The sequence below is a fragment of the Acipenser ruthenus genome, chromosome 4 (genome assembly GCF_902713425.1).
Source record: "Acipenser ruthenus chromosome 4, fAciRut3.2 maternal haplotype, whole genome shotgun sequence".
NCBI lineage: Eukaryota > Metazoa > Chordata > Actinopteri > Acipenseriformes > Acipenseridae > Acipenser > Acipenser ruthenus.
This window is the reverse complement of record NC_081192.1, coordinates 78,054,691-78,080,261: the sequence shown is the minus strand read 5'-3', so window position 1 is coordinate 78,080,261 and position 25,571 is coordinate 78,054,691. Positions and strand designations below refer to the sequence as shown.

General features: G+C 37.7%; 1 protein-coding gene across 2 annotated transcripts; it reads left to right on the top strand.

The window, feature by feature from the left end:
- Window positions 1-489: 489 nt before the first annotated feature.
- Window positions 490-25,571, top strand: LOC117400363 (cartilage-associated protein-like). 2 transcript variants are annotated; one of them, XM_034000202.3, is made up of 8 exons: window positions 490-506; window positions 1,260-1,825; window positions 2,453-2,602; window positions 3,277-3,448; window positions 5,940-6,068; window positions 7,212-7,357; window positions 8,166-8,249; window positions 21,600-25,571. In XM_034000202.3, the coding sequence occupies exons 2-8, from the start codon at window positions 1,376-1,378 to the stop codon at window positions 21,651-21,653; spliced, it is 1,185 nt and encodes a 394-aa protein (XP_033856093.2). In that variant the 5' UTR covers window positions 490-506; window positions 1,260-1,375; the 3' UTR covers window positions 21,654-25,571. The 2 variants fall into 2 exon arrangements, with proteins under 2 accessions (XP_033856093.2, XP_058878857.1); XM_059022874.1 differs by lacking the exon at window positions 490-506 and having other exon boundaries at window positions 1,128-1,675.

Sequence of the window (25,571 nt, the reverse complement as noted above, 5' to 3'; positions counted from 1 at the left end):
CTCATCAATGAAATGAATCTTTCTGTTCAGATTTCTGTGTTGTGGGGGTTTGTCCTGAACTACGGAACAGAGGTTTCTCACAGTATTATAACTTCTAAAAGTGATATCCTTTAGCTGCTTTTCCATTCTAATTCAAACAGTGGGGCCTATTTAAACAATCTAAATGTGTATGTTTCTATCTTTGAGTATGAACAAGTTCAGGTTAGTATTTGATTGATTTAAATTATTGCTGTGTTTAGAGTGCCCACTATTTATATCAACTGTCTGAACCCCAGTGTCTCTTCAACATCTAAGCAGATTTTGTAAACCAAAAAAATGCTATGTTGAGAGAAAACAAGGAGCACAGTGCATTGTATGAACTCAGCTATCTGGTAGAAGGGCCAGGCGGTGGTTGGTAAAACAGGACAGCACAGGACACAACTTGCAGATACTAGACAGACACACCTCAGACGAAGTTTCCAGAGATAAGGAATTCCATGGGATAACCACTACCACTAAAATTGAAGGTAATATTTTTAGCTCTTTACACTAACTGCATGGGTCAAAATTAGTACTAAGTGTTTTAGTTTTTTTTAAACCCAGTAGACCACTAACAGTGGAGTTTTAAAATGTTAACATGTTAAAACGTTCTTGGCTGCTTCACCTCCCTTATAAAAGGATGGAGTACTAATTGCAGAAATGTTCTCTGTGACAAAAACATTCCTCTTTCTATCACTGATTGTCCAGACACGTCATACAGCTTTCTCATTGGCTTGTCTTGTTCACAAGGTTGTTTGTATGCAACAGGTAAACATGTGAGATTTTTTTTTTTTTTTAATGTCTTACAACATATTTCACTTTAAACATGAAATGTTGCCAAATAATTTAAGGTAGTTTGACTTTAATTGTTACAGGAGGAACGATAAAACAAACATAAAAGTGAGCTTTTTTCCTTAAATTTCAATTTGAAAATATTATTGCAATAGTTAATGAGCGAAAGTCGCCTAAATTTACATGTAATGAATGTCCAGAGAAATTTCAGAATTACTCCAGCAACCTTACACATTAAAAATACGATGGATGGTACAATTTCTATTGCATCTTTATATAACACGTTTTTTTTCACGCAAGTGAACGTGCCGCAACTCCATATCACAGACTTTACTGCTTATTAGTAGTTGCCGTTTTCTGTGCAACCAAACTCCCAGGACTTCTTCCACCCCTGCGAATCCAATCGCAGAAGGCTCTTCAATGCAAAGCTAACCCTTCTTTTACACTAGGGATACCACTCACGAATCCCCACCAACCCTCCTGCACCAAAAACTAACCCAGGCCAGGACTGACATTCCTAAACCCTGTGCAGACTTGGGAACAAGGTACAGTCTCTGCAACGGCAATGCATCCATTACAAACTTGTACACTTATTTTCTTTACTTTTGCGTTCAACGCAAACGCGCAGTATGAGACCTATAGCTTTAGAAGTTTCCCTAGGCAAGAACTTATGCCCCTGGACTCCGCTTACAAATATGCTTTGGACCAGTACACCGGTGAGAACTGGAAAGAGAGCGTGGATTACATAGAAATGAGTCTCAGGCTGTACCGGTTGCTGAAAGACAGCGAGGCGTTCTGCAATCTCAACTGTAGTACCGTTCGGATGGACAGTGAGGCGAAGTTTGCGGATTTTGCCGAACTGCAGGTATTCGGGAACATCATGAAACGGGCCCAGTGTTTGAAGAGATGTAAACAGGGTCTGCCTGCTTTCAGACAGTCTATGCCAAGCAGAGATACAGTAGACGAATTCGAGAGACGAGAGCCTTACAAATTCCTCCAGTTTGCGTACTTTAAGGTAAATACAAAAAAGTAAAGCATATTAAATGTGTTATATATTCCTAACCGGTAATATATTTAAGTATTTTTATTTTTTAAGAATACCAATATAACTACATATCTCTTTGTGTTCGCAATTCCGCAAATTTGGATTTTAGTATTGCTTTTTTAATCTCTTATGTGCGATTAAAGCATATACGTCCTAATCATGTAGTTTTAGCGTTGTGTGCTTTGATTACCGTTACACGTTTTTTTTTTTTTTTTTTTTTTTTTTTTTGCCACGTACAATTTTCTGTCTCTAGTGGGCAAACCGTATACCACGCAGAAAGTTTGGGATACCGTTCAGGCTCTTTATTGAATAGGTAGGCTATTTACGTCAGAATATATTATTATTCCTTTTTTTATAGTTATAATTTGTTGTTTATAGGCACTATAACCCTGTTGTGGAAGCAACATCATTTAGATTTATTTCGTCCCCAGGTCCACAATCTTTATTTGGTTATTTGCATCTTTAATGTAGCAAGAAAGGATCATAGGCTATAGCAGAAATATGTTTTGCTTTACAGTATATACCAACAGTTTTGCATTATTGTTGGGAATGCTAGCAAAAGGAGATCTACAGTTTGTTTTGTAACTTTTCTTTTAGTCTGACAACATTGCCAAAGCTGTTTCTGCAGCTCACACCTTCCTCCTAAAGCACCCTGAGGATGAGATGATGAAGAGGAACATGGCTTATTACAAGAGTTTGCCTGGGGCTGAGGAGCACCTCAGAGATCTGGAGACCAAGGCCTATGAGGCACGTGAGCAGTGTCTGGCATACAGGGCTGGCGAATGACAGTATTGTGTTGTGATTATCCACCTGGCTGTTGTTCTTTGCGCTTCACTCTCTGGTGCTTTCTGTCTCCGATAGTGATTTCATTTGGAAAGGATTAATGTGGAGCATTAGCAAGCTGGTAAATGCAGCCTCCACACGCTTCCTGTTAGATCAACACATGGCTGTATTGTTTTTGACAAACAGCATCAGATATTATTGCAACCCCTGTTGAACAAAAGGTAGTTTTATATGAAAGGAAAATAAAACAGGTAAAAAATAATTTAAGGACCTAAAACTGTGCCCAAATGGTTTACTGGTTTTATAACGTTACCAGTTGTATTTCTTTCAAACAAAGTCAAAGCAAATTGGCAACTTGGTGTAAAGACCTTCATTGCCAGTGAGAAAGACTTTAAGCCAGTTCTGGAAATGAACATTTTCCAATTTCCAAATGCTTGGAATGAAAGGTTGCATGTTGAGTTTACTAATGATTTCCTATACATTTCATTAAACACCAGTGACCACAATTATGATCAACCTGCATCTGAACATTCATTAAACCCCTGAGAACAATAATAAAATAGCATTGATGTAATCTGTGTATTCTGTACCCTCTGCTTTTTAGCTGCTGTGTTGATTGCTGTCTTCACCCTTTCTAGGCGCTGTTTATACGAGCAGTGCGGGCGTATAACGGGGACAATTACCGCACCTCTGTCTCGGACATGGAGCTTGCCCTGCCCAGCTTCTTCAAAGCCTTTGACGAGTGTCTCGCTGCCTGCGAGGGGTCCAGGGAAATCAACGAGTTCAAAGACTTCTACCCCTCCATAGCAGGTTTGCCATGAATTGCCTTGTCGAAACACCACATTCTTCACCAAGATACCAGTATGTTTTTGGTTTTGCCACATATACATAAAAAACTATTACAATTAGGTGAAATCTCCACAATAGGAATTTACCAGTTTGAAATAGGGGATAAAAACTAAAATTATCATGAATAAATGGGTGTATATATATATATATATATATATATATATATATATATATATATATATATATATATATATATATATGTGTGTGTGTGTATATATAGTACTGTGCAAAAGTTTTAGGCAGGTGTGAAAAAATGCTGTAAAGTAAGAATGCTTTCAAAAATAGTTTTGTTAATAGTTTATATTAATCAATTAACTAAATGCAAAGTGAGTGAACAGAATAAAAATCTACATCAAATCAATATTTGGTGTGACCACCCTTTGCCTTCAAAACAGCATCAATTCTTCTAGGTACACTTGCACGCAGTTTTTGGAGAACTAACCACAGTTCTTCTGTGGATTTAGGCAGCCTCAGTTGCTTCTCTCTCTTCATGTAATCCCAGACAGACTCGATGATGATCAGGGCTCTGTGGGGGCCATACCATCACTTCCAGGACTCCTTGTTCTTCTTTACGCTGAAGATAGTTCTTAATGACTTTCGCTGTATGTTTGGGGTCGTTGTCATGCTGCAGAATAAATTTGGGGCCAATCAGATGCTTCCCTGATGGTATTGCATGATGGATAAGTATCTGCCTGTACTTCTCAGCATTGAGGAGACCATTAATTCTGACCAAATCCCCAACTCAATTTGCAGAAATGCAGCCCCAAACTTGCAAGGAACCTCCACCATGCTTCACTGTTGCCTGCAGCTTTGGTCGAACAAACTGCCTTCTGCTACAGCCAAATATTTCAAATTTTGACTCATCAGTCCAGAGCACCTGCTGCCATTTTTCTGCACCCCAGTTCCTGTGTTTTCGTGCATAGTTGAGTCGCTTGGCCTTGCTTCCACGTCAGAGGTATGGCTTTTTGGCCGCAAGTTTTCCATGAAGGCCACTTCTGACCAGGCTTCTCCGGACAGTAGATGGGTGTACCAGGGTCCCACTGTTTTCTGCCAATTCTGAGCTGATGGCACTGCTGGACATCTTCCGATTGCGAAGAGAAGTAAGCATGATGTGTCTTTCATCTGCTGCAGTAAGTTTCCTTGGCCCACCACTGCGTCTACGGTCCTCAACGTTGCCCGTTTCTTTGTGCTTCTTCAAAAGAGCTTGGACAGCACATCTGGAAACGCCTGTCTGCCTTGAAATTTCTGCCTGGGAGAGACCTTGCTGATGCAGTATAACTACCTTGTGTCTTGTTGCTGTGCTCAGTCTTGCCATGGTGTATGACTTTTGACAGTAAACTGTCTTCAGCAACCTCACCTTGTTAGCTGAGTTTGGCTGTTCCTCACCCAGTTTTATTCCTCCTACACAGCTGTTTCTATTTCAGTTAATGATTGTGTTTCAACCTACATATTGAATTGATGATCATTAGCACCTGTTTGGTATAATTGTTTAATCATACACCTGACTATATGCCTACAAAATCCCTGACTTTGTGCAAGTGTACCTAGAAGAATTGATGCTGTTTTGAAGGCAAAGGGTGGTCACACCAAATATGGATTTGATTTAGATTTTTCTTCTCTTCACTCACTGTGCATTTAGTTAATTGATAAATATAATCTATTAACATGTCTATTTTTGAAAGCATTCTTACTTTACAGCATTTTTTCACACCCGCCTAAAACTTTTGCACAGTACTGTGTATATATATAATATAATATACTGCTGTGCAAAAGTCTTAGACATGTTGCATTTTTCTACTCTGAAGCATTATGAACATCAGCAATTTATTCAAAGCCTCCACTAGTGTGATGCTCATAATGCATCAGAGTAGAACAATGCAAGATGTCGGACAGCAGTGTGTGTGTGTAATATATATATATATATATATATATATATATATATATATATATATATATATATATATATAATTAGAGGTATACCATGTATATAGATAGAGGTTATACCCATTTGATTCCAATATTTATAAATATTTTGATATAAAAAAATTGCGCAGTAGGGGGTCCCATTGGTAACGGTATAACCTCTAGGTTAAGCCATACTGTCAAGGGAGTGTAGGTTCACGTTCCTGGCTGTGCCAAGTTCATCAATCCGTGCATTTACATGAACATAAGAATTCCCGTATTTTTCAGAATATGTTGTTTTTTGAAAAGTAATTCCGATATCAAAAGTGATGTAAACACATTTTTTTTATAGATTTTTGTTTTGTCACGTTGCTATTTCAGTGTATTTCCACAGATAAAAATATTGGGGACTTTGCTATATACATACCAGTACGTGGTTATTAAACCCTTGCTAGATTGTGACTTGAATACCAATTATTATTATTGTTATTATTCACCATATTTAGTTTCTCTTTTGAAATGTAATTGAATTTGCTCTTTCTTTTTGCAGACCATTTCATTGAGGTTCTGGATTGTAAAGTGAAGTGTGAAAGTGACCTAACTCCAGTAGTTGGCGGCTTTGTTGTAGAAAAGTTTGTGGCAACCATGTACCATTACCTGCAGTTTGCCTATTACAAATGTGAGTATATGATCATATTATTAATGGGCATCTGTCAAGATACATATTTTATAAGTTAATACTTTGTGTATAGGTGTGCTTTTTATTGTTCTAAGTGATGTCATCTTGTGCAGTTAAGGTGAGAGGACCACAAAAGCTGAGCTAGTCTGGCTGCTCAAACTGACCAATTCTTAACAGCGATTGGTTGATTTCCCATTGGTTGATTTTTATAATGCTAATTATATGACTTATTATTATGCTCCATTGTTGGAATTTCTGCATAGAAAGGAGGACTGTCATTAAGCTATGGAGATTGACCCCAAGAGGAATCGTTATAAATTGATGGTAGTTTGAAAGTAGTGGCGCTGTAACAATAGGACATTGTATTTTTAGAGCCAAGTTGAGTGTATGAGGTGTCTCTATATTACCTTCATGGGGATAGAGGGTCCCTGAGTAAAAGCACAGCTGTGTGGTGTGCAGGGTGAGTCATACAGTGCAGATTTGTGTCCTGGCTGTGCCAAGTGGACGTCGTTGCTGGGGGTTTCTGAACGGAGTGTCTCATTGGCTCTGGCACTCCTGTAGGTTAGGGAGGCAGCAAACCCTGCTGGCTAGGCGTCTAGTGAGCACAGAGTGGATGCATGTAGGGCTGGCATTTGTCCTCCAGAGATCAGTAGCTCACTGACATCTGCTCTCGAGTTCCTGGATGCAGCTTGCAAAAAAAAATAATCTCAGACTAGGAAAACCATACTGCTCCAACAATATCTTTGATCTCTCCATATCAATTTCTAAAAGAGTATAAATAAACTGAATTAAGAGTGTGAGGGTCAGCCTGAAGGTCAGAGCTCAGCATATAGGGTTCAGGAACTTTGAGTGTTTGTTTTTTAACAAAGCCTGTGTGTGGATTTTGATAGAGATGATTATAGTAACTTGTATTCAAGTCTTCCATACTGCTAATAGTTATTTGCAGTGGAATTTGAAGGCTGCAAGGGGTCAATAGGAAGGTCAATTGAATACTGTAAAAGTTTGTTATATTACATGGACCAACTCCTCTTATTCATAATTAAGCAGTCTGTCATTCTGCAGCTGGAGCCAGGGCCTCACTTTCAGCATATTACTTCGCCTTTACAATTTCAACAAAAAAAATAAAACTGTGCTTCTTTCCAGTAAATGACCTGAAACATGCAGCGCCCTGCGTTGCGAGCTACTTGCTGCTCGACCCCAGTGATGAAGTGATGAAACAAAATATGGTCTATTATCAGTACCACAAGGAGAAATGGGATCTCACAGATGAAGACTTCCTGCCAAGAGCTGTAAGTGTAGAGGTTTGGTGTATGAGATTCTTTAGTGGTGGGTGTGTAGGATACAATGGGTTTATAATAAACCATAATCTATCCTATACGTCTCGCACATTTTCCTAACATGCTAAGGTTGACATGCACTGAACTGTTCACAGCAACCTATTTTTTTTTTTTTTTCTTCCATTAGAATGTGGGTGCATGTCAGTTCAATACAATATAAGCATTCGGACTAACAGCTATTTCAGTGTCCCTTCAAACCAAAATATAGGAAGGACCATGGTAATTTTTTGCCCACTCCCCTTACAGGTCGTAAAAGACATGAGAGGTCTGTGGCAATACAATACGCTTTTATGGGAACTAACTGGGGAGACATGGGTGAACCTGGTGGCGCAATTCACAGAGAACATGCACTTCTAAACAATACCAGAATAGAGCCTGTCCAGGGACTAAACAGGACACCTTTTTGAGGTTCAGCTAAATACATGACACTCAATGCATACTGTCACGTGCAGGCCCAAATGTAACCAAAGCTGTCATGCCCCTCGCAATAACAGTGTTGGCATGCCCCTTATTTTAAAGGTTCCTGTGCACATCAAGATGTGTTTTGTTTTAATATAATCCATGTATCCTTGTGCTACAGGAACCCTTCAAAGACGCACTGATCTGCAGTTTCACAGCCTGATGAAACGCAATATTAAAAAAATAGAATAATCTGGACTATGTTTACCCCATTATGAGGGAGACATCCCGTTTGTATTTATTTTCTATAACTCTTCAACTCGTGTGTGTGACATTTTCATTTTTTCTGTTTTCTTTTCAGGAGGCAGTACGATATTTTAACGAGACCACAATACAGCTGAATATTCTTGAGTTTGCTTCACAACATTTGCTGCCTGATGATGAGGTAAGTTTTACTGGTAGGGAATCTTCATAACACTTAAAGAAAAGCACATCGTTGTAGGTATCTTTCTGGCATTGTTAGCTAGTTTAAAATTAGAACTTTTTTCTGCACACTGAAAAACCTACAGAGCAGCACTTTACCTCCTAGAGGATAAAGGAAATACATTGGTTAAAAATACCACATAGAACAAATGTGATGTGTATTACAACAACTAGATAGTAGTATTATAGGGGGGGCAGTGCTCTAGTATAGCAGATACAGCCACAAGAACATACAGAATTGACTTCTGCTTGTTTGGGTCATATTAATGTAGATTATGATTATTTATATACAGTCAACCTCGATTAACTCGACATCCCACTACCATTTAGTGTTGACTTATCCAAGGTGTTGAGTTAACCACGGGTGCACATGAGCCATGGCATTAACAAAACAACTTTCAGTTTCACACAGAAATCAAGCATTGTCGATTGTTTTGCATGCAAAAACACCTGCTTTGAGAGTTCTGCTGACATGCTTGCTATCCCAAATAACTTGAGCTTTAAAACTCATTTTGCGCTTCTCACTCATTGTGAACCGATACTGTAACTAGCTGTACTTGATAGTTACGAATGAATGAATGAACAATCCGTTTCCTGTCAGAGGTCAGTCACGTGAAACAAGAGTGTCAAGTAGATCAGTCACATGAAAAGACAGTGTCGCGTCATCCACTAGTCTTTTTAATAGTTTTTATCCTTTCAGTACCAGTAATAAGTGTCGAGTTACGAGTAAAGCATGGTGTCGAATTAAAAAATGAAGAGGCAGGATGCATATATTTCAAATGGAGAAAATCCGGGACCAAGACTGTTTGTCGAATTAAGCAAAGGTGTCGAGTTATCCACCAGTCGAGTTTGACTGTCTTTACAAATTTGTTTTGTTTTGTTTTGCCATTTGTGTCTTATACAGTCAATCAGATGGGGAAAAGTAGAGAATTGTCACTATTTTACACAAAATCTAATTTAAGGATACATGACTAATGCTTTAAATTGTTAATTGTATAAATGTAAATGTATTTCCAAAGACAGTAAAAACTAAAAACTAGGTGAACACCACTATCTTTGGTGCTCCTGTAAGTGTGGCTGAAAACATTCACCACTCACCTTGATGTACACAGTACAGAGTTTATTATGATGATTCTGTTGAAATGCATGTTCCTCCGGAGCTGTCTGTCTGTTATACAGGTGGTCTGCATTGAAATTAGATTACTTCATAACTAGTATTAATGCTACTCCCTTAAGGATGCATTCATATTTAGTGCCCAACAAAGAGAACACCCTGATAGATTGGAATCTGTATTTTGTTGTATATTTTTCATAAAAATGAAAGTAAAATCTGCTGTATTATTGAATTGTGGTTTGTCACACTTGAGAATTATTGTATTTCTTGTTCTTATTGTATGACTTATATTGTAACACTTGAATGTATTTGTATTTGCTTGCGATTGTAAGTCGCCCTGGATAAGGGCGTCTGCTAAGAAATAAATAATAATAATAATAATAATAATAATAATAAAAGAAAATAATGATCTTTAATTGATATTTAACGGTATTATACATTGTCTCTAAATGACTTGTGAATAAATATTTCATTTTTGTTTCGCAGTTCAAAGGTTAATATAGGTTAGTATAGCATAGACATGTACCCATGGCCCATTTCTGAAAGAATAGTGTAAATATACATATTTTTATCACTTAAGTAAATACAGAAAATGTTTGCCTTATTGATGCACTGCTACACTGCATTAGGAACCTGGCAGCTGGTTTAGTTTGCTTACCCCTGGTAAATTATTTAACACACTGCATACAGTGGCATGATTTCTTTACAATGTCTTCGACGAAAGACACCAACTGCATCAAAGATAGGAAATATTTCTGCTAACGATCACTATGTGCAGTACAAGAACGGGACATTTCACTTATATTTATTTTGTTTGATTAATCACTCATGGTGAAAATAGAATGTTTATAAAAGGTGGACATATAAATTTAAATATTCTGCAATTTAGCATTTACTTTAAGTACATATTTAAATATTTAGGAACATGTATTGAAAAATAACTGGAGAAAATTGAATTGCTGCTGCTTTAATAAAAAAAAAAAGTTTGATTGTGGAATATCTTATAAATACCTACGTGTGTTTCAAAAGAGATTCACAAATCTCTCATTTTGATTCTGTGCATCCATTCTAAAGACTTATAATTAAAAGTTTTAATAATTAGCTTTTGGTATTCTGTCCTAGATCAACAGTTTGTCAGTCCCAAACTGTTGTGACATAATTTATATATTAAATAAATTAGGGAAATTTGTATTGGTTAATCAGATTATTTTGCCTTTTATTGTAGCAGTGGTACCATTCAGTACAGTACTTGGCTTGAGCTGAAGCCTCCAGACAGAAGGGGTACAGATTTAAAAAAAAAAGCCTGAAAACCACTGATCTAAGCTAGAAGTATGCTAAGGTAACTCTAAGTTGTTATTACAGTAGAGTTCTTGCCCATATTACACAGAAATAGGTGATCACAAATTTCAAAGCTTCAGATTACCTGAGGAGACTTTTTGCACCTGTAAAATATCTTAGAAATAAATGTTATCAAGCTGTTAACATGAGATTAGTCTCATGACGCTGTATACACCTCCCTATGCTTGGGGGCCTTAGGTACACCATGTAAATAAGTAGTACTTTTACTGGATTAGAGAAGGTAGACTTAAGAATATCCTACCTGCTCTATTTTTAATATTGAATATCTGAAAATGAATTGTGTGTGTGTTAGGATTGTTCAACGATACATTTGATGTTCTAGTGGTTTAAGAAAGGGGCTTGTTACCAGGAGGTTCCCAGTTCAGTCCCAGCTCAGCCACTGACTCACCGTGTGTGACCCAGAGCAAGTCACTTAACCTCCTTGTGCTCTGTCAGATGAAACGTAAAACCAAGGTCCTGCTGTAAGTGACTCTGCAGCAGCGGTTGTGATGCATAGTTCACCCCCTAGTCTCTGTAAATCGCGTTGGATAAAAGCCTGAATGACTAATTAATAATAATTAATAATAATGTTGTTCATGTTATATCATGGCTAACCACAAGGTGGCACCCCATAAAAGTTTAGCTAACAGAGCAGGATCCTGCAGTACAAAGGGCCCGGTGTGAAAGGAAGTGTGCAGCTAGTTTCCAAGAATTCCCAGCAAGGCCATGCACTTCGAAAGTGTATCATTTTGTTGATCCCCTTCAGATAGTTTAAGCTCAGTTGGAAACCAGGGCCTATATTTATCATTGGTGCGTGCACAAGAATTCCCTTCTAAACCGTGCATACACACAGTCCAACAAAGTATGTGATTTTGACAGATGTTGTAATCTCCAGGTACCAGATTTTGAAATTATTGTAATTGGTATTTTTACCCCTGAAATTGGTATAAAAAAATTCAATAAAGCAAAACACACAAGTTTGATCTTTTTTACATTTTATTTTTGTATGCACAAACTATATATATATATATATATATATATATATATATATCTATATATATATATATATATATATATAATTTCTTATTCATATATATATATATAATTATATTGGTAAATATGGACTGGCAAGGAGGGCTATAGTGGAAAATTATTAACAAAACATAAGAGAAATATTCAAGTTTTTTTTTATGTACAAAATTACCCACACAATATAAAAGGAATTAAAAAAAAAAAACATCAATTTTTTTGTAAACGGTAAAACATACATATGTAATTTTTATGAACAAAAAAACCCTGAGATTGTGAAATATTGTTACATTTTTTTTGTAGGGTTAGCGGTTCACTCTGTGCCAATCGAGGCAGCAGAACCCAGGGATTGCTATACTTTCAGATTTGTTTTTCATAGCAGACCCTGTACTTTTTCTGTGGTCTCCACTTGCTTTGTGTGGGAGGGATTGTAACAAAGCAATGTACAGCACTGCTTGGCGCAGGTATTGCAAGTGATCTGCTTGCCTTAAAACAGTAGTTCCCAACATTTTTGGGTATGTGGACCCCTTCTGAACCTCCAAAAATTTTGCGGACCACCCGCTATACAAAAGACATTCTATTAATTTTGCTTTCCACTATAGTGCGGCAATTGATAATGATTCCATACGGGAAATTGATTAACTTTCCTAATGAGATGGCTGGTGCTGTTTCAGCGATGTCACAGCCTGAATGTCTGGTTGGAGTTTAAGCCTTAAATCTGGTTCCACATCCCGCCTACTCCGGTACTTTGAATTCAACGCAACAAGCGCAGAAAACCCACTTTCACAAGAGTATGTGGTGGCGAACGTGTAACCAGATGCCAGTCAGATTTCGTTGTGTGAGGACTAACTTTAAAGAGCTGTCGCATGAAAGCTGTTTATGGAGGGAGATCACTGTCAAAAATATTTGTTTGCGTAAAAATAATTTGTACTTGTAATTGCAGGTACAAATAAAAAAGTTACGAGTACAAATCAAAAATACGAGTACAACTCAAGAAAAGCTACGGGTACAAATCCCAAAGTTACGACTATGACTCAGAGTTATGAGTACAACTCTACAAAATTTACGAGGCTGAAGTTGGCTTCTTATTCACCTGTTTCTTATTCGCCGTTTCTTATTCAGACTTTGATCTGCTCCAAACTGAATTGGCTTTGTATTTAAGGGGTTAAATCACGTTGGGCTGCTAATTTCTCTGTGGATATTTATAGCCCAACACTGAGTTCAGGGTCAAAACAGCTGGAACACGTACCAATGTATGTATTATAATAAGTAACATTTAAGGGGTTAAAATCACATTGGGCTGAACATTTATCTGTGGGTATTTAGAGGGGCAGCTCCTAAACAATATTCATTTGTTTTTTGCTAAGCCCGATTTTTTTTACGACTTTGCAACTTTTTAAAATGAAACAGTTGTTATTAATTTACATACACACAATATATATTTTTTTAATAAGACACTATTTTAAATAATTAAGGCATAAACAATGGATTATAAATATAAGCCTAATTAATAGTAGTCCTAAGCCTAATAATTGTAGTGATGGAAATAAATATTAATAATGATAATAATCAATTCAAAATATACTTAATTAGCCTAATAAATAGACCTAATTAACCCGCTATCAAAAAAGTTGAAGAATTTAATTCATAAGGGCTACAGTGGGGCAATCTCCATGCAAAAATAAAAATAGGTCTCACCTTTTTCTCACTATTTTGGTAGTAGTTTCGGGTTGTGTGTTTCCATGTAGTTTTCTTTTAGACTGAGCAATTCTCATTCCAAATGCAAATAAACTAATTCATATTAAAATACTGGAGGCTATGTTTGTGCCTGAGTTCCAATTTGGTCTTGTGCGACTTACTGATATCATACAGCTTTCTTAAACCGGGTTTCCATGAAGTTTTTAGGTTGTCTTAAAACACAGCCTCATTTGGTCCCCAAAAAACAATAAATAAATAAATAAATAAATAAATAAATAATAAAAAAAGACATTGTTCCAGTATGTGCAGCTCTGCTGACACAAATAATAAAAAACCAACATTACATAAGAAAGCACTGTGTACTATCCTTGTGTTATTTGCTAAACCTTTTTTGACTGCATATATATTTAGTACAAACCTATTATACACGTACATATTCGTAAGAGATAAAGACAATACATTTCCAGATAACCTGCTATTACGAAAAAAAAAGTCTGCAGTTTGCATTTCCCATTTTGTATTTGAAACTGCCAGTAACTAACGCGGAGGCCAATGCTCATTTTCAAAACTGGCGCTAATACAAACATCGAATCAGGTAAAATATGGATCAGCTAAGACTGAATAATTTGACATTAATGTTAATCGAGTGTGGTTCTAGTAAAACAGTAAAGGGAAGCAAATTAATATGCAAAGAGCCCCCGAAACGATAACAGCCCCAGGCCCCCATTAAACTTAATCCAGCCCTGCCTATGACTGTTACCAAACATACAACTCTTTACTGTTACCAAACATACAAAATAATATTAACAGGTCTCACTTGAACATATAATCCCATTAATTTTACCAAATTATGTTTAATCGCACTACAATTAATCGCATAATACCTGGAAATACACAGAGGGTGATCTCCATTTCCTGGTTTGGGGCCAGGAAACTAGTGTGACCTCACAGAGGGAGATACCCTCAGGCTCCTTGCATCTGCCAGTATGGCTGACAGTGACAGTGAAAGTGAGAGTAGCCTAATTTTATCAGTTTCAGGCACCCCTTATGAATGTGAATTATGTAGTGATGGATCTGATGTAGAGAGAGAAAACAGGGATTGTCTTCCGTATCTATTCGAGCATCCGAATCAGAAGGGTCAAACTCGGAGAGAGACTCTGACAACACCAACGCGGACGGACCAGAGGGACAGCAGATGTCCGCAGAGAATCAGCGTCTTGGCAACACGGAATGGTTAATAAAAACCCTTACGTTTAACACAGATTGATACTTAAAATATTTCTTATTACCCATAATTGTATAGTTATGTCAGTCCTTTAGTTAACAATATTGATACATGAATTATTGATATTAGCAGAATAACCGAACGCTGTGGATTGCTACTGGCATGCATTTAACATATCTCTCTCTATATACATATGTACAGTATATTAAGGATGTGCACATTTTCAGTTTTTATGAATATTACCCCTAAAGTTACAGGATAGGACGGGAAAAATTTGGACAGGACAGGATTGGAAATGATGATTCTTTCATGGGATGGGACAGGAACATTTTTGACAGGACAGGATGGAACAGGACTGAAGTTTCATTCCTGTGTCACTTTCTAGTATATAGAAGATCTTTGCTGAGACTGAGAGTGTTGGGTGCCTTTGTGCCATAGTCCCGCTTTGAAAATTCCTCCTACACATTTCACCAACATGCAGCCACTCCTTCCCTTCTGTCAGCAATGCAAGGTGCTGGACGCATGCGCTCTTAAATACTCATCGATTGTTCCCCCAATCAACAGCCTGTCCTGTGACCTCTATGACATATTTTTGACAGTGATTTCACGCTCAATCCAACTCATAATTTTGTGAGTTGTACTCGTAACTTTTTGCGTCGTAGTCATAACTGTGTGATTTGTACCCTTAGCTTTTTGATTTGTACTCGTAATTTTCTGATTTGTACTCGTAATTTTTTTTGAGTTGTACTCAAATCTCCCTCCATATCCCTCCATATCTGTTAGGCTGTCTTACTCCTTTGATGTTCATGTGCATTTCACTGCCAACGTTCACGAATGGGTTTCTAATTCACTCGTTTTTTGAGTTTTTTGAATTCTAAGTGGCACTGAAGATTCGTACCTTCAAACTTTCATTCGATAACACCTTGTAACATAAAACACGCAGCGATCGTGGCTCCTCTTCGCTACCGGTCCAAGTAAATCCTACTTCCAAGTATGTATCGCTGTACTTCTGCATGTTGCAGGGTTTCACTTCACATCACAAAACCACCCCCACCCAATGGCTGACGTACTAAAAGTAAATTTACTTTGTTCAGCTGATTTCATATATGCCTCCGCTGAGAACATTTTAGGCATTCAAATAGTAGACTGCAGTGGCTAGTAAAACATACCCCCATCAATTAAAAAAATAAACATTAACATTATAAACAACACACAACTTTGGAGAATTGCGGATACAAGTTTTTATAATCAATTGACAAATCAGAACCTTAAAACCACATATTATTTAGTTCTACAATCCTTACGTGACATCAACATGGAACATTCGCAAAAAAAGACACGAAATAAATTCAAAACGAACAAGGCAGCTTGTCATGTCGTGGCAAGAAAGTGACAGTTTTACATCCATTAAAATAGATGTAACCTTGTCTTATTTAATTGAAAGAAGGAAACATGGCCAACAGTAGTTTGTTCATGGCGCTGACTTCCATTTTATGAACTCCTTGCCGTGTTTGTTTACCGTATTTCTTCAAAATCTCCAGTGCTAGTGTTATTCTGCGTCCTTAACAATTGAATGGCTCTCTTCTTGTTATCTTAAGCTTTAAATTTTCCTCAGGTCGCATGTAATATCAGATTCAACTAAAGCCACTATTGAAAAAAATTAAATCACACAAATTCTAACTGCTCCAAATCCAGGTGTCTCACCAAGCTGTGGTTACCATAGCAACGCCTTCAGAAAGGGACTTTCCAGCATGGCGAGTTGCCATGGTAACCAGCAGCTTTTGTGAGGCGCTCAAGGTTTGTGCATCACCGAGCAGTGCGGCAGCTTTCTGGCGTTGCGCTTTCGCTGCTGGTGAAAGCGAGTTCACCAGCGACTTTTAAATACTGTCACTAGCGCTTCTGTGGACTTATATTTATTTAATATGCTTAAATGTGTTTATTTCTCAATTAAATAAAAAGAATATGCAGAAATTTTTTTAGCCTTTGGGAATTCTTGGTGAGGCCATGCCTCACTTGCCTCGGTTGACAATCCGCCTCTGTACTCCACTGCCACTTGCTTCATTTCACTCGCTTTCCTTTTCAAAGACGCTGTTTTTATGCAGCGATCCATTGTTGGCACTTCCTATTAGCAGGGGAACCACGTGGGGTTGCTTCTAAAGTGCAGCGAGTTGCAGCATGTGACGTGATTTAGTCACCAGGCTACACGCGTCACGCTGCAACTCGCCGTACATTTAGCCACACTTATACAATGTGTGCGAAGTGTAATACAGCGGCAGGCACTACGTTCTGCCAAAGATGATTTGCTTTGTGAAATTGGGGACTTGCCGGTGCGAGGAGGCAATTTTTGTTTTGTTTTCCCACGGAAATCCCTGCGACGGCCTCGCGGACTCATAGCGGTCCACGGACCACAGGTTGGGAACCACTACCTTAGGATGTTGCTTCACAGCCTCATATCCAGTGGTGTACTTTGTAAGTACTGTAAAGCCATAAATATTTGCGAGCCTTTGGCCAGACAGAACCCACGATGAATGTATTCTTCAGAACAGCAGTGTGGGCACTCGCTTAGAAACCGGAGCAATGACAGATGGCTATATTTGGCATATATGGCTATATAGGGCTGTTTTAAATGCAAATTTCCATATGCGAACAACTTCAGTGATGCTGAGATTTATTAACACCTGTTGGTTAGAAACGTGCGTACGAGCGCCTTACACAAGATTGATAAATCAGGATTTAATTATGCATGCAAACAAATCAAGTCATTTGTTCACGCGCAAATGATAAATTCTGGCCCAGATGAGATGATGGAGACTGTTTGATTTAAGTTTCTTCTCCAAAAAACAAAACAAACAAACAAAAAAAAATACACCAGAAAAAAACTGCTAATTTTGGTTTGGTTTTACCTTGATAAGCACCAATCTTGGACTCCCTAGATTAGTGCTGATCCGAGTCTGTGAAACCAGCAGTATATAAGTTTGTTTAAAGTCTTGATGTGCACCTTTTCAGTATCCTTGCATACACGCACCTCCTGCATGTGTGTCAGCTGAGGGAGTGGAATTTTTTTTTCTATTTTGTGGACTGGCATAAGATTTTGTGTAAATATTAAGAATCTTGGCCCACTTCTGGTGTCTGTAAACTGACAGGAATAGGACTTGGTCGGCAATGACCTTAAAAGGTATTGTTTTCAGCTCAGCTTGCATAGCAGGCATTTGTTTTTCCTCTCTCTCTCTCTCTCTCTCTCTCTCTCTCTCTCTCACACACACACACACACACACACAGGGCCCCTCTCCTGAGGAGGGAGGGACATCGCCAAATATTGACTTCACAGACAGACACGCAACACACTGGCTGAAACTCGGATGAAGTTTCCATGCCTGTGTGTGTGTGCAATGCTACTCTCCAGTGGCAGAAGGCAGAAGCTTAAAAAAAAAAAACTTGGTACTGGCTTGAAATATCACAGTTATTGTAACTGGTCTATTTTACTTGTTGTTTTTAGATACACTGTATATAGACATGTCGAGTGCTGTATTGAAGCCATGTGGCAGTTTAAAAAAAATAAAATAAAAAATTGCCAGTATGCAATGACATATACAAAGTGCATCTGAACCAAAAGAAAAATGGTAAAGGTAAATCTATATTATTAATTAGTCATTTAGCAGTCGCTTTTGCCCAAAGTGACTTGCAGACTAGGGGGGATCTATGCATCAACAATTGCTGCTGCAGAGTCACTTGCAATAGGACCTCGGTTTTCCATCTCATCTTCATATAGTTGCTCTTTAACTGTGTTACAAATTATGGTTAGGGCATACAAGCATTTATATGAAATTGCTAAATCTATATTTTTGTAGTAATTTGCTGGAACACGCTGTTTGTGAGTGTGAGATTGTTAGTAAACCAAACATCCAAGAAAGTGGGGTGGGTGCTGTCGAACCCCCTCGCTGATTTTGCTCTGATTACGGCTCCTTCCTACTCTTCACCACACTTGTCCGCTCTTCTGAATACCTGCTGTAACATTGTGAAAACAGTACTCATGTTGTGTTTACCCTAATCGCTTGCCAGTTAAAGCTCACTATGAACATTTCTTTACATTTTGTGTGGACTGTGTTCATGTTTTAATATTAAATATTATATAATGATAGAGTATGTCAATGAATAACGGGATTTGGTTCAGAGTTCAATAAGCACGTGAGACGCTCACAAATTTAAGTTACAGCACAGGGGGCTCATTCAGCAAATACACAAAGATGCCAGTACAAAGCTACTGCTGGGTGTCACAAGATCCAAATGACATATTTTTCAGATCAATTTCTCTGTGCTTTCACGTGCCTCCAGCTCTCCAGTTTTAAACCACTGTGAGAAACAAACTAGGTGCAATGTAATGTAATATTGCTTATTTTATCATTTCAAGCAAATTACAGGTTATCACTTTGAATAGATAAGTAGGGTCATAAAAGTGCAAGGCTAATTAGTCAGCACTGCTGTGTGCAATCTGTGTATTAGGATTTGGGGAACCAATGATAAAAGCCTGTTTTTATTTTTTTTTATTACTGTCTATAAGAATTGACTAGCTGATCTGTATCATGTTATTACGTAACCAACATTTTTCTTTGACCTTAAGAGCACCACATGTATAAATCAATAATGTATTAATTTGCCTCTACACAAATAGGTACTTTTTTAAAGCCCACTCAAAAATTACTTTGTCTAGCTTGAAAGGGATAAAATGGTAGTAACTGTAGTGTAATTGTTGATTTTATCTGTTGCAACTTTGTTTGTAGTCACTTTATCTAACTATTAAACACCCAAGTTTAGAAATACTAAAACTTAATACATTTGGTGTCAAATGTCTGGACTACAAGATTTTTTTTTTTTTTTTTTTTCCTCAAAATACTTATATTCACTTGTAAGTGTGTTATGGCAAAGCTTAATAGCAAACCCACTATGTTGTCTTTCAAGTAGAGCATGTGGAATACTAACAATGGCATTACTCCAAAATGTTTGTCTAATTTACTTAGTTTACATTGCTGTCTTACAATACGGTTTAGTACAAGAAACACATTTAGAATTTTTGATTTAGAAAGGCGACATACTTTGTAACTGGTGGTAATTTGATGTTAGAAGGCTATATTCATAAAAAAAAAAATAGTATACAGATAAGTCCATGCTGTTTACAAGAAGCACAGTGCTCCAGTTGCACTAATATGGCACACTGACTTCTATAATATAATCGCCGGTATTACCATTTCAGGTGCTTCCTCTGGGATCAGTTTCCCAAAGATCCCAATATTGATCACTCTTGGTGAAAGCAGAGGTACAACACCATAATAGATTGTAGATGACATTTCCATTCTATTATGATTTAAAAATAATAATGATAGAAAGGGTTGCCATGCTTTGTACTTTTTTGTTGTCTACTGTCCGCCCCATGACCAATTTTGCTGAAGGAAGGTGTGCTCATTCACTTTAGCGAGTCTGACCTGCTTATTGCAATGTGAGGAAACAGCAAGTAGAGCACTCTGCTTTCATTATATAGCGTCTAGTGTGAACCAGCTTGCTATTTTCAGTACTGCTTAAATATGTTGACCAATCATAGCAGTTGTTTACATTACCATTGCTTTTGATTTTACTTTTGTTACTGTTTTCAGTTAAAAGCAAATTAAATATAGCCTGGAGGTGGCTGCGTTGTGAAAAGAAGCGGTCGGCTGACGGCACACGCTTCGGAGGACAGCGTGTGTTCGTCTTCACTGCTCCCGAGTCGTCGCAGGGGTGGTAGTGGTGAGCCGAGCTTAAAAATAATGATTGGATATTCTAAATTGGGAGAAAATAATAACAATAAAATTGGCAACCAAAAAAAAAAAGCAAAATAAATAACTGAGTTGCTTCACCAACATGAAATAGGCCAATTAATTTGTTCTAGGTCTCTGCTAAAACTAAATAACCGAATACAGTCAATATAAAGTTCTAAATCCCTGGAGGTAACTCTGTCTTGCTGTTTCAAAGCTTTCCTTCCAACACCCTGTTTATTGTAGTGATGAAATTAGCTAGTTTTGTGCCTGTTGCAGGCCAAACTCGAAAGGCTTTTAAAATACAGAATTGAAAATGTTTTTTGTAACCTTTTCTCCTTGTTTGCACAAACTTATTAATATGCTTGTTGCATTTAAAAGCAAGAAGCATCACGTTTCATTTAACTATCCCCTTCCTTTTATACAATCTGATGTTTCCAATCATTGAGTAGTTGTTATTAGAATGAATCCAATGTGTTTGTTTTGTTTTGTAAGCCTGGGCAGTGCTCTAGCTCAGTAGTGTACTTGGTAAACTAACCTTTTTGGTGTACCAGGCCGGGCAATGGCATGGAAGATAATAAGGGTGTGCAGGTGCCCAGTAGATTACACGCATGTTGGTTCTGGTGGTTGTGCAAAATTGTAGGTTAAAGGTTAATTGGAAGAGATTCTGCCCATTTTATTAAATGAGCCTGAGCCGCTTAATATAATAAATTGCAATATGCCTTGGCTTAACCCTTAATATAGACAGGACTTGCTCCTCATAGGAGAGTAGCAGCGAGTAAACACTTGGGTAAGCTCAGTGTGCCTGTGTTTACCCTTCATTACACAACTAGTCTAGAAGATGTAGGCACTTTATCAGGTGTGCTGTTGCTCGGGGACATATGTACCATGAGGCAGAATCTTATAGTTTTCCATGGTTAAGAAGTCATAGGCAGCATTAAATGCACCTATACTATGCTTACTGTATGCATTGATTTGATTACCCACATGTGTTTGGTGTGGATGTTTATTTCTGTTCTGCGGGTTTCATTGAGATGCAGTATAATGGTAACCCCCTCTTCTCTCCTTTTAATGTTTTGTGATTACATTTATTTTTGTTTTGTTTTTTCTTTTCCCAATTTATAGGCGGAAGTGGTGGAATTTCTTGACGAACTTCTGGAGACTGATGATATTGGCTAATCTTGGTGACAGAAACCAACTTTCCAAAACAGGCTAAAGAAAAAAATATATACTTTTTTTTGTGAATTTACTGCTCATCAAATGAGAGTGCCAATTGTTCTGTATTTTGTGGTGTTTTCTGTTATGTGGACTAATATTATCTGCTTCGCCAGACCCTAGTGGCCTTCAAACTAATTACACTTGGCCTCCATACAGAAAACGGATGAATTAAGGGGCGTTCACACCGGACACGGCGCGCATGCCGCCTGCTTGCGCGTCGTGCTGCAGTACTGTTCACATTAAACACGGCAGGGTAAAGTCAGTGGGTGGTCTGTTGTTATGTCACGGCTGCAGGTACAGTGGCTTTTGGTTGCCGAGCAACAAACAATAAATGCCAGTGGGAAAATAACACTTTTGACAGAACTAAAGACAAAACTGAGGAGCGAAACATTATAAATATTTTTTTATAAAACCTAATTGTAACCACCACAATCAAACCCCCTCCTTTTTTATTAATTTTGTTAAAAACTCTTCAAATATAATAATGTACATTAAAATAAAATGTTTTGCTTTTAAAAGTTTGTCTGTAGTTTAATTTATAAAAAAAACAAAAAATGCTTACGTTATAGTAGCAGGTGCATAATTATTTTCAATGTGGAGTTTAGCACAAAAAATATATATTCTCATTTATGTAATTATGTATATTTAATATTCACTCGGTAATCCCATTTGTACACCCACAGACCTCCATGCTGCAGCTTTTTTATTAATATCGCGGTAACTATTAATTGTTGTATTATCCAACGCCAGGAAATCTTAAATTAAAGCTTTACAGCTTTTCTTTGTTTATTTCTTCCTCACAAAGGAACCTCCTACTTTTCCCTGATTGGATGTTGGTAGGTTACGTCATGACTCGGCGCAGTAAAAGTTTAAAATATTTTCTCTCTTGCGTGCCGCTCTGCGGTACCGCGTTCGTCTGACGTTGCGCGTAACTGCCTTCATTGAAAACCATTGCTTTTGCCGCGCGGCAGTGCCCCTCCGCGTCCAGTGTGAACGCCCCTTTAGTCTGCTACAAAAACCTATTTTAACATTTCAGTCAAGACACATGATCTCTCTGCTTGATTTGTATTTATTTGGAGTACTGGATTTTTCACTCTTGTTGTAAGCCTATGCTTTTAATTATTTTTATTTTTATTTTATTTTTATTTTTTTAAATGTTTTAATTTGTCTTACTGAATGCTTGTGTGGGGTTTTTTTTTTTTTTTTAAAGAAAAAAAGGTGTTACATGTTTGTATAGTGCTAACCTTTCTAGTATATTCAAAGTGTGTTCTCTGTAACCTCCTTCTCCAAGGAGAGACACAGTATGCCTATGTGGCCAGCCAATTGCTTTGCCCTGAGGGCTTATGCTTTTAAATATATATATATTTCCAATGCAACCAAATTTCCTCTTGATACAAGTGCTTTTACTAACCATCTGATGACCTGATAATGAAATTCCAATATTTCAGAGGAACGTGACTTTGTGGGTCTGTCATGTCTGTCCGCAAGCATGATCTTGTAATGAATATCCTCCGAGCAGCCTTGCAGATGTCGCTGTAATGTATTGGCATCTCAGCCCATTGAATTGAATGCGAACTGCAAATCATATGGTTCAAAGACAAACGTCTTACCATTCAACTAAAGAGCAAGGTCTGTAGTCGAGAGAGAAGTACATGTGTCTGATGCTGATGTCAGTATTATTAACGCAACAGCCACTGGGAGGAGATGCCTTCGAGGTCACAACACAAAAGAAGCAGCGCTGTTTACCACAGTGCAGTCCAGCTCTTGGCGGTTGCCTTTCTGTCCGTCTGATTGGTGATGTGTATGTATGTTTGTAGCCAGATGGACGTGACGGAATATTATGTGCCTGAAAAGCTGTCCCAACTCTCCTGAGAAGGAGTTTGCAGGACAGGGTGATGACGAATAGGGATCAACGCTTCTGGTTAGCCACAACAGATGGGGGATCTGGGTAGATGAAACAGTGACCTAAGTGTATGGTTAATACACCCATACTGTGTGAGCTTTTACTATTAAGTTTATACCTTCTGTTGCTGTAGTTCAGTCTGGCTGCCACACGCGTTGCCCTGTGTACTGTATACAGCTGACGCTGTCAGTGTAATAGAACTACAACTACTGAACATATAAAGTTAAATCATGTACAAATCGGCACAAGCGTTGATACACACCAGTCCTGGTTGAGGAACTACCCTCAATTCATATTATTCAACTAATCAGGTGCCAGGGGTACAAGCAGTCAGGCCCCTGGTAAATAAATGGATCCTCCCCAAGCGCTACACTAAACCCACATCCTCAGGTGAGACTTCAAGTGCAACTTGTTTGGTGGAGATGTTTCAGGGGCTTGATTGCTTACCTAAACAAGGGGAGTTATGAAACCCAGGACTGGGGGCAGGACCAGTTTGAATTTCTAATGTTGCAAAAGATTGTGAAAACAGATTCTAGGACTGCATATCATTGTGAATCATAAGGGTCACGTTAACAAAGTAAATCAGTTTCTAGAATTAGGATTTGAGAGTTTCGTTGAGAATATAAGTCATGTCATTATGATTAGACAATACATTAAGTGGTACATTAATTGCATGACAGGAAGCAAACACATTGAATATGGATGCTGTATCTTGAATCTGTAGCTGGCTTGGTGAATTCCGTTTAAAATCCACAGTACAAAAAAAAAAATGTATACATTTTTCTCAGAATATTTGTAAAGTATTATGATCAGTAAAGCTTTTTTAATATTTTTATTTGGATTCTTTGTGTGTGTGTGTATTTAAATTAAATGTAACACATTAAAGTGTTTGTAATCATCACATATTACTGTTCCTGCATGCATGGATACTTGGCATGTTTTTTAATGTTACATGCATATGTTTTTAAATGTTTTGGATTATTGTGGTATCGCAACAGTGCCATCCAGTGGATAGAGAGAAAAACACCGTTTGTTAAAACGACTGTCCAATGAAAAGATATTTTCAATAACTTAACCCTAAAAGAACAAGGTTTTTTAAGATATTTTGCCTATAAGTGATGGCCAAAAATGTAATATTTACAATGGAAGTTTACGTTTAATGGAAAAGTAAAGGAGTGGCAAACACTGTTGCAGCAGCAAAGGTCATTCAAAATGATCTAGACAGCATTCAGAACTGGGCAGACACACGGCAAATGACATTTAATAGAGAAAAGTGTAAAGTATTGCACGCAGGCAATACAAATGTGCATTATAAATATCATATGGGAAATTGAAGACAGGAACTATGAAAAAGACCTAGGAGTTTATGTTAACTTAGAAATGTCTTCATCTAGACCATGTGGGGAAGCTATAAAAAAGGCCAACAAGATGCTCGGATATATTGTGAGAAGTGTTGAATTTAAATCAAGGAAAGTAATGTTAAAACATTACTTTCCTTACAATGCGTTAGTAAGACCTCACCTAGAATATTGTGTTCAGTTCGGGTCACCTCATTACAAAAAAGATGCTGCTCTAGAAAGAGTGCAAAGAAGAGCAACCAGAATTATCCTGGGTTTAAAAGGCATGTCATATGCAGACAGGCTAAAATAATTGAATCTATTCAGTCTTGAACAAAGAAGACTACGTGGCGATCTAATTCAAACCTTCAAAATCCAAAAGGTATAGACAATGTCGACCCAGGGGACTTTTTTGACCTGAAAAAAGAAACAAGGACCAGGGGTCACAAATGGAGATTAGATAAAGGGGCATTCAGAACAGAAAATAGGAGGCACTTTTTTACACAGAATTGTGAGGGTCTGGAACCAACTCCCCAGTAATGTTGTTGAAGCTGACACCCTGGGATCCTTCAAGAAGCTGCTTGATGAGATTCTGGGATCAATAAGCTACTAACAACCAAACAAGCAAGATGGGCTAAA

Excerpts from the sequence above, each read along its gene's own strand:
- LOC117400363 (XM_034000202.3), top strand. The coding sequence starts at position 1,376 with ATGCATCCATTACAAACTTGTACACTTATTTTCTTTACTTTTGCGTTC. Across the intron at positions 2,603-3,276 it reads TGGAGACCAAGGCCTATGAG|GCGCTGTTTATACGAGCAGT; the intron begins GCACGTGAGCAG and ends CACCCTTTCTAG. Across the intron at positions 7,358-8,165 it reads AAGACTTCCTGCCAAGAGCT|GAGGCAGTACGATATTTTAA; the intron begins GTAAGTGTAGAG and ends TTTTCTTTTCAG.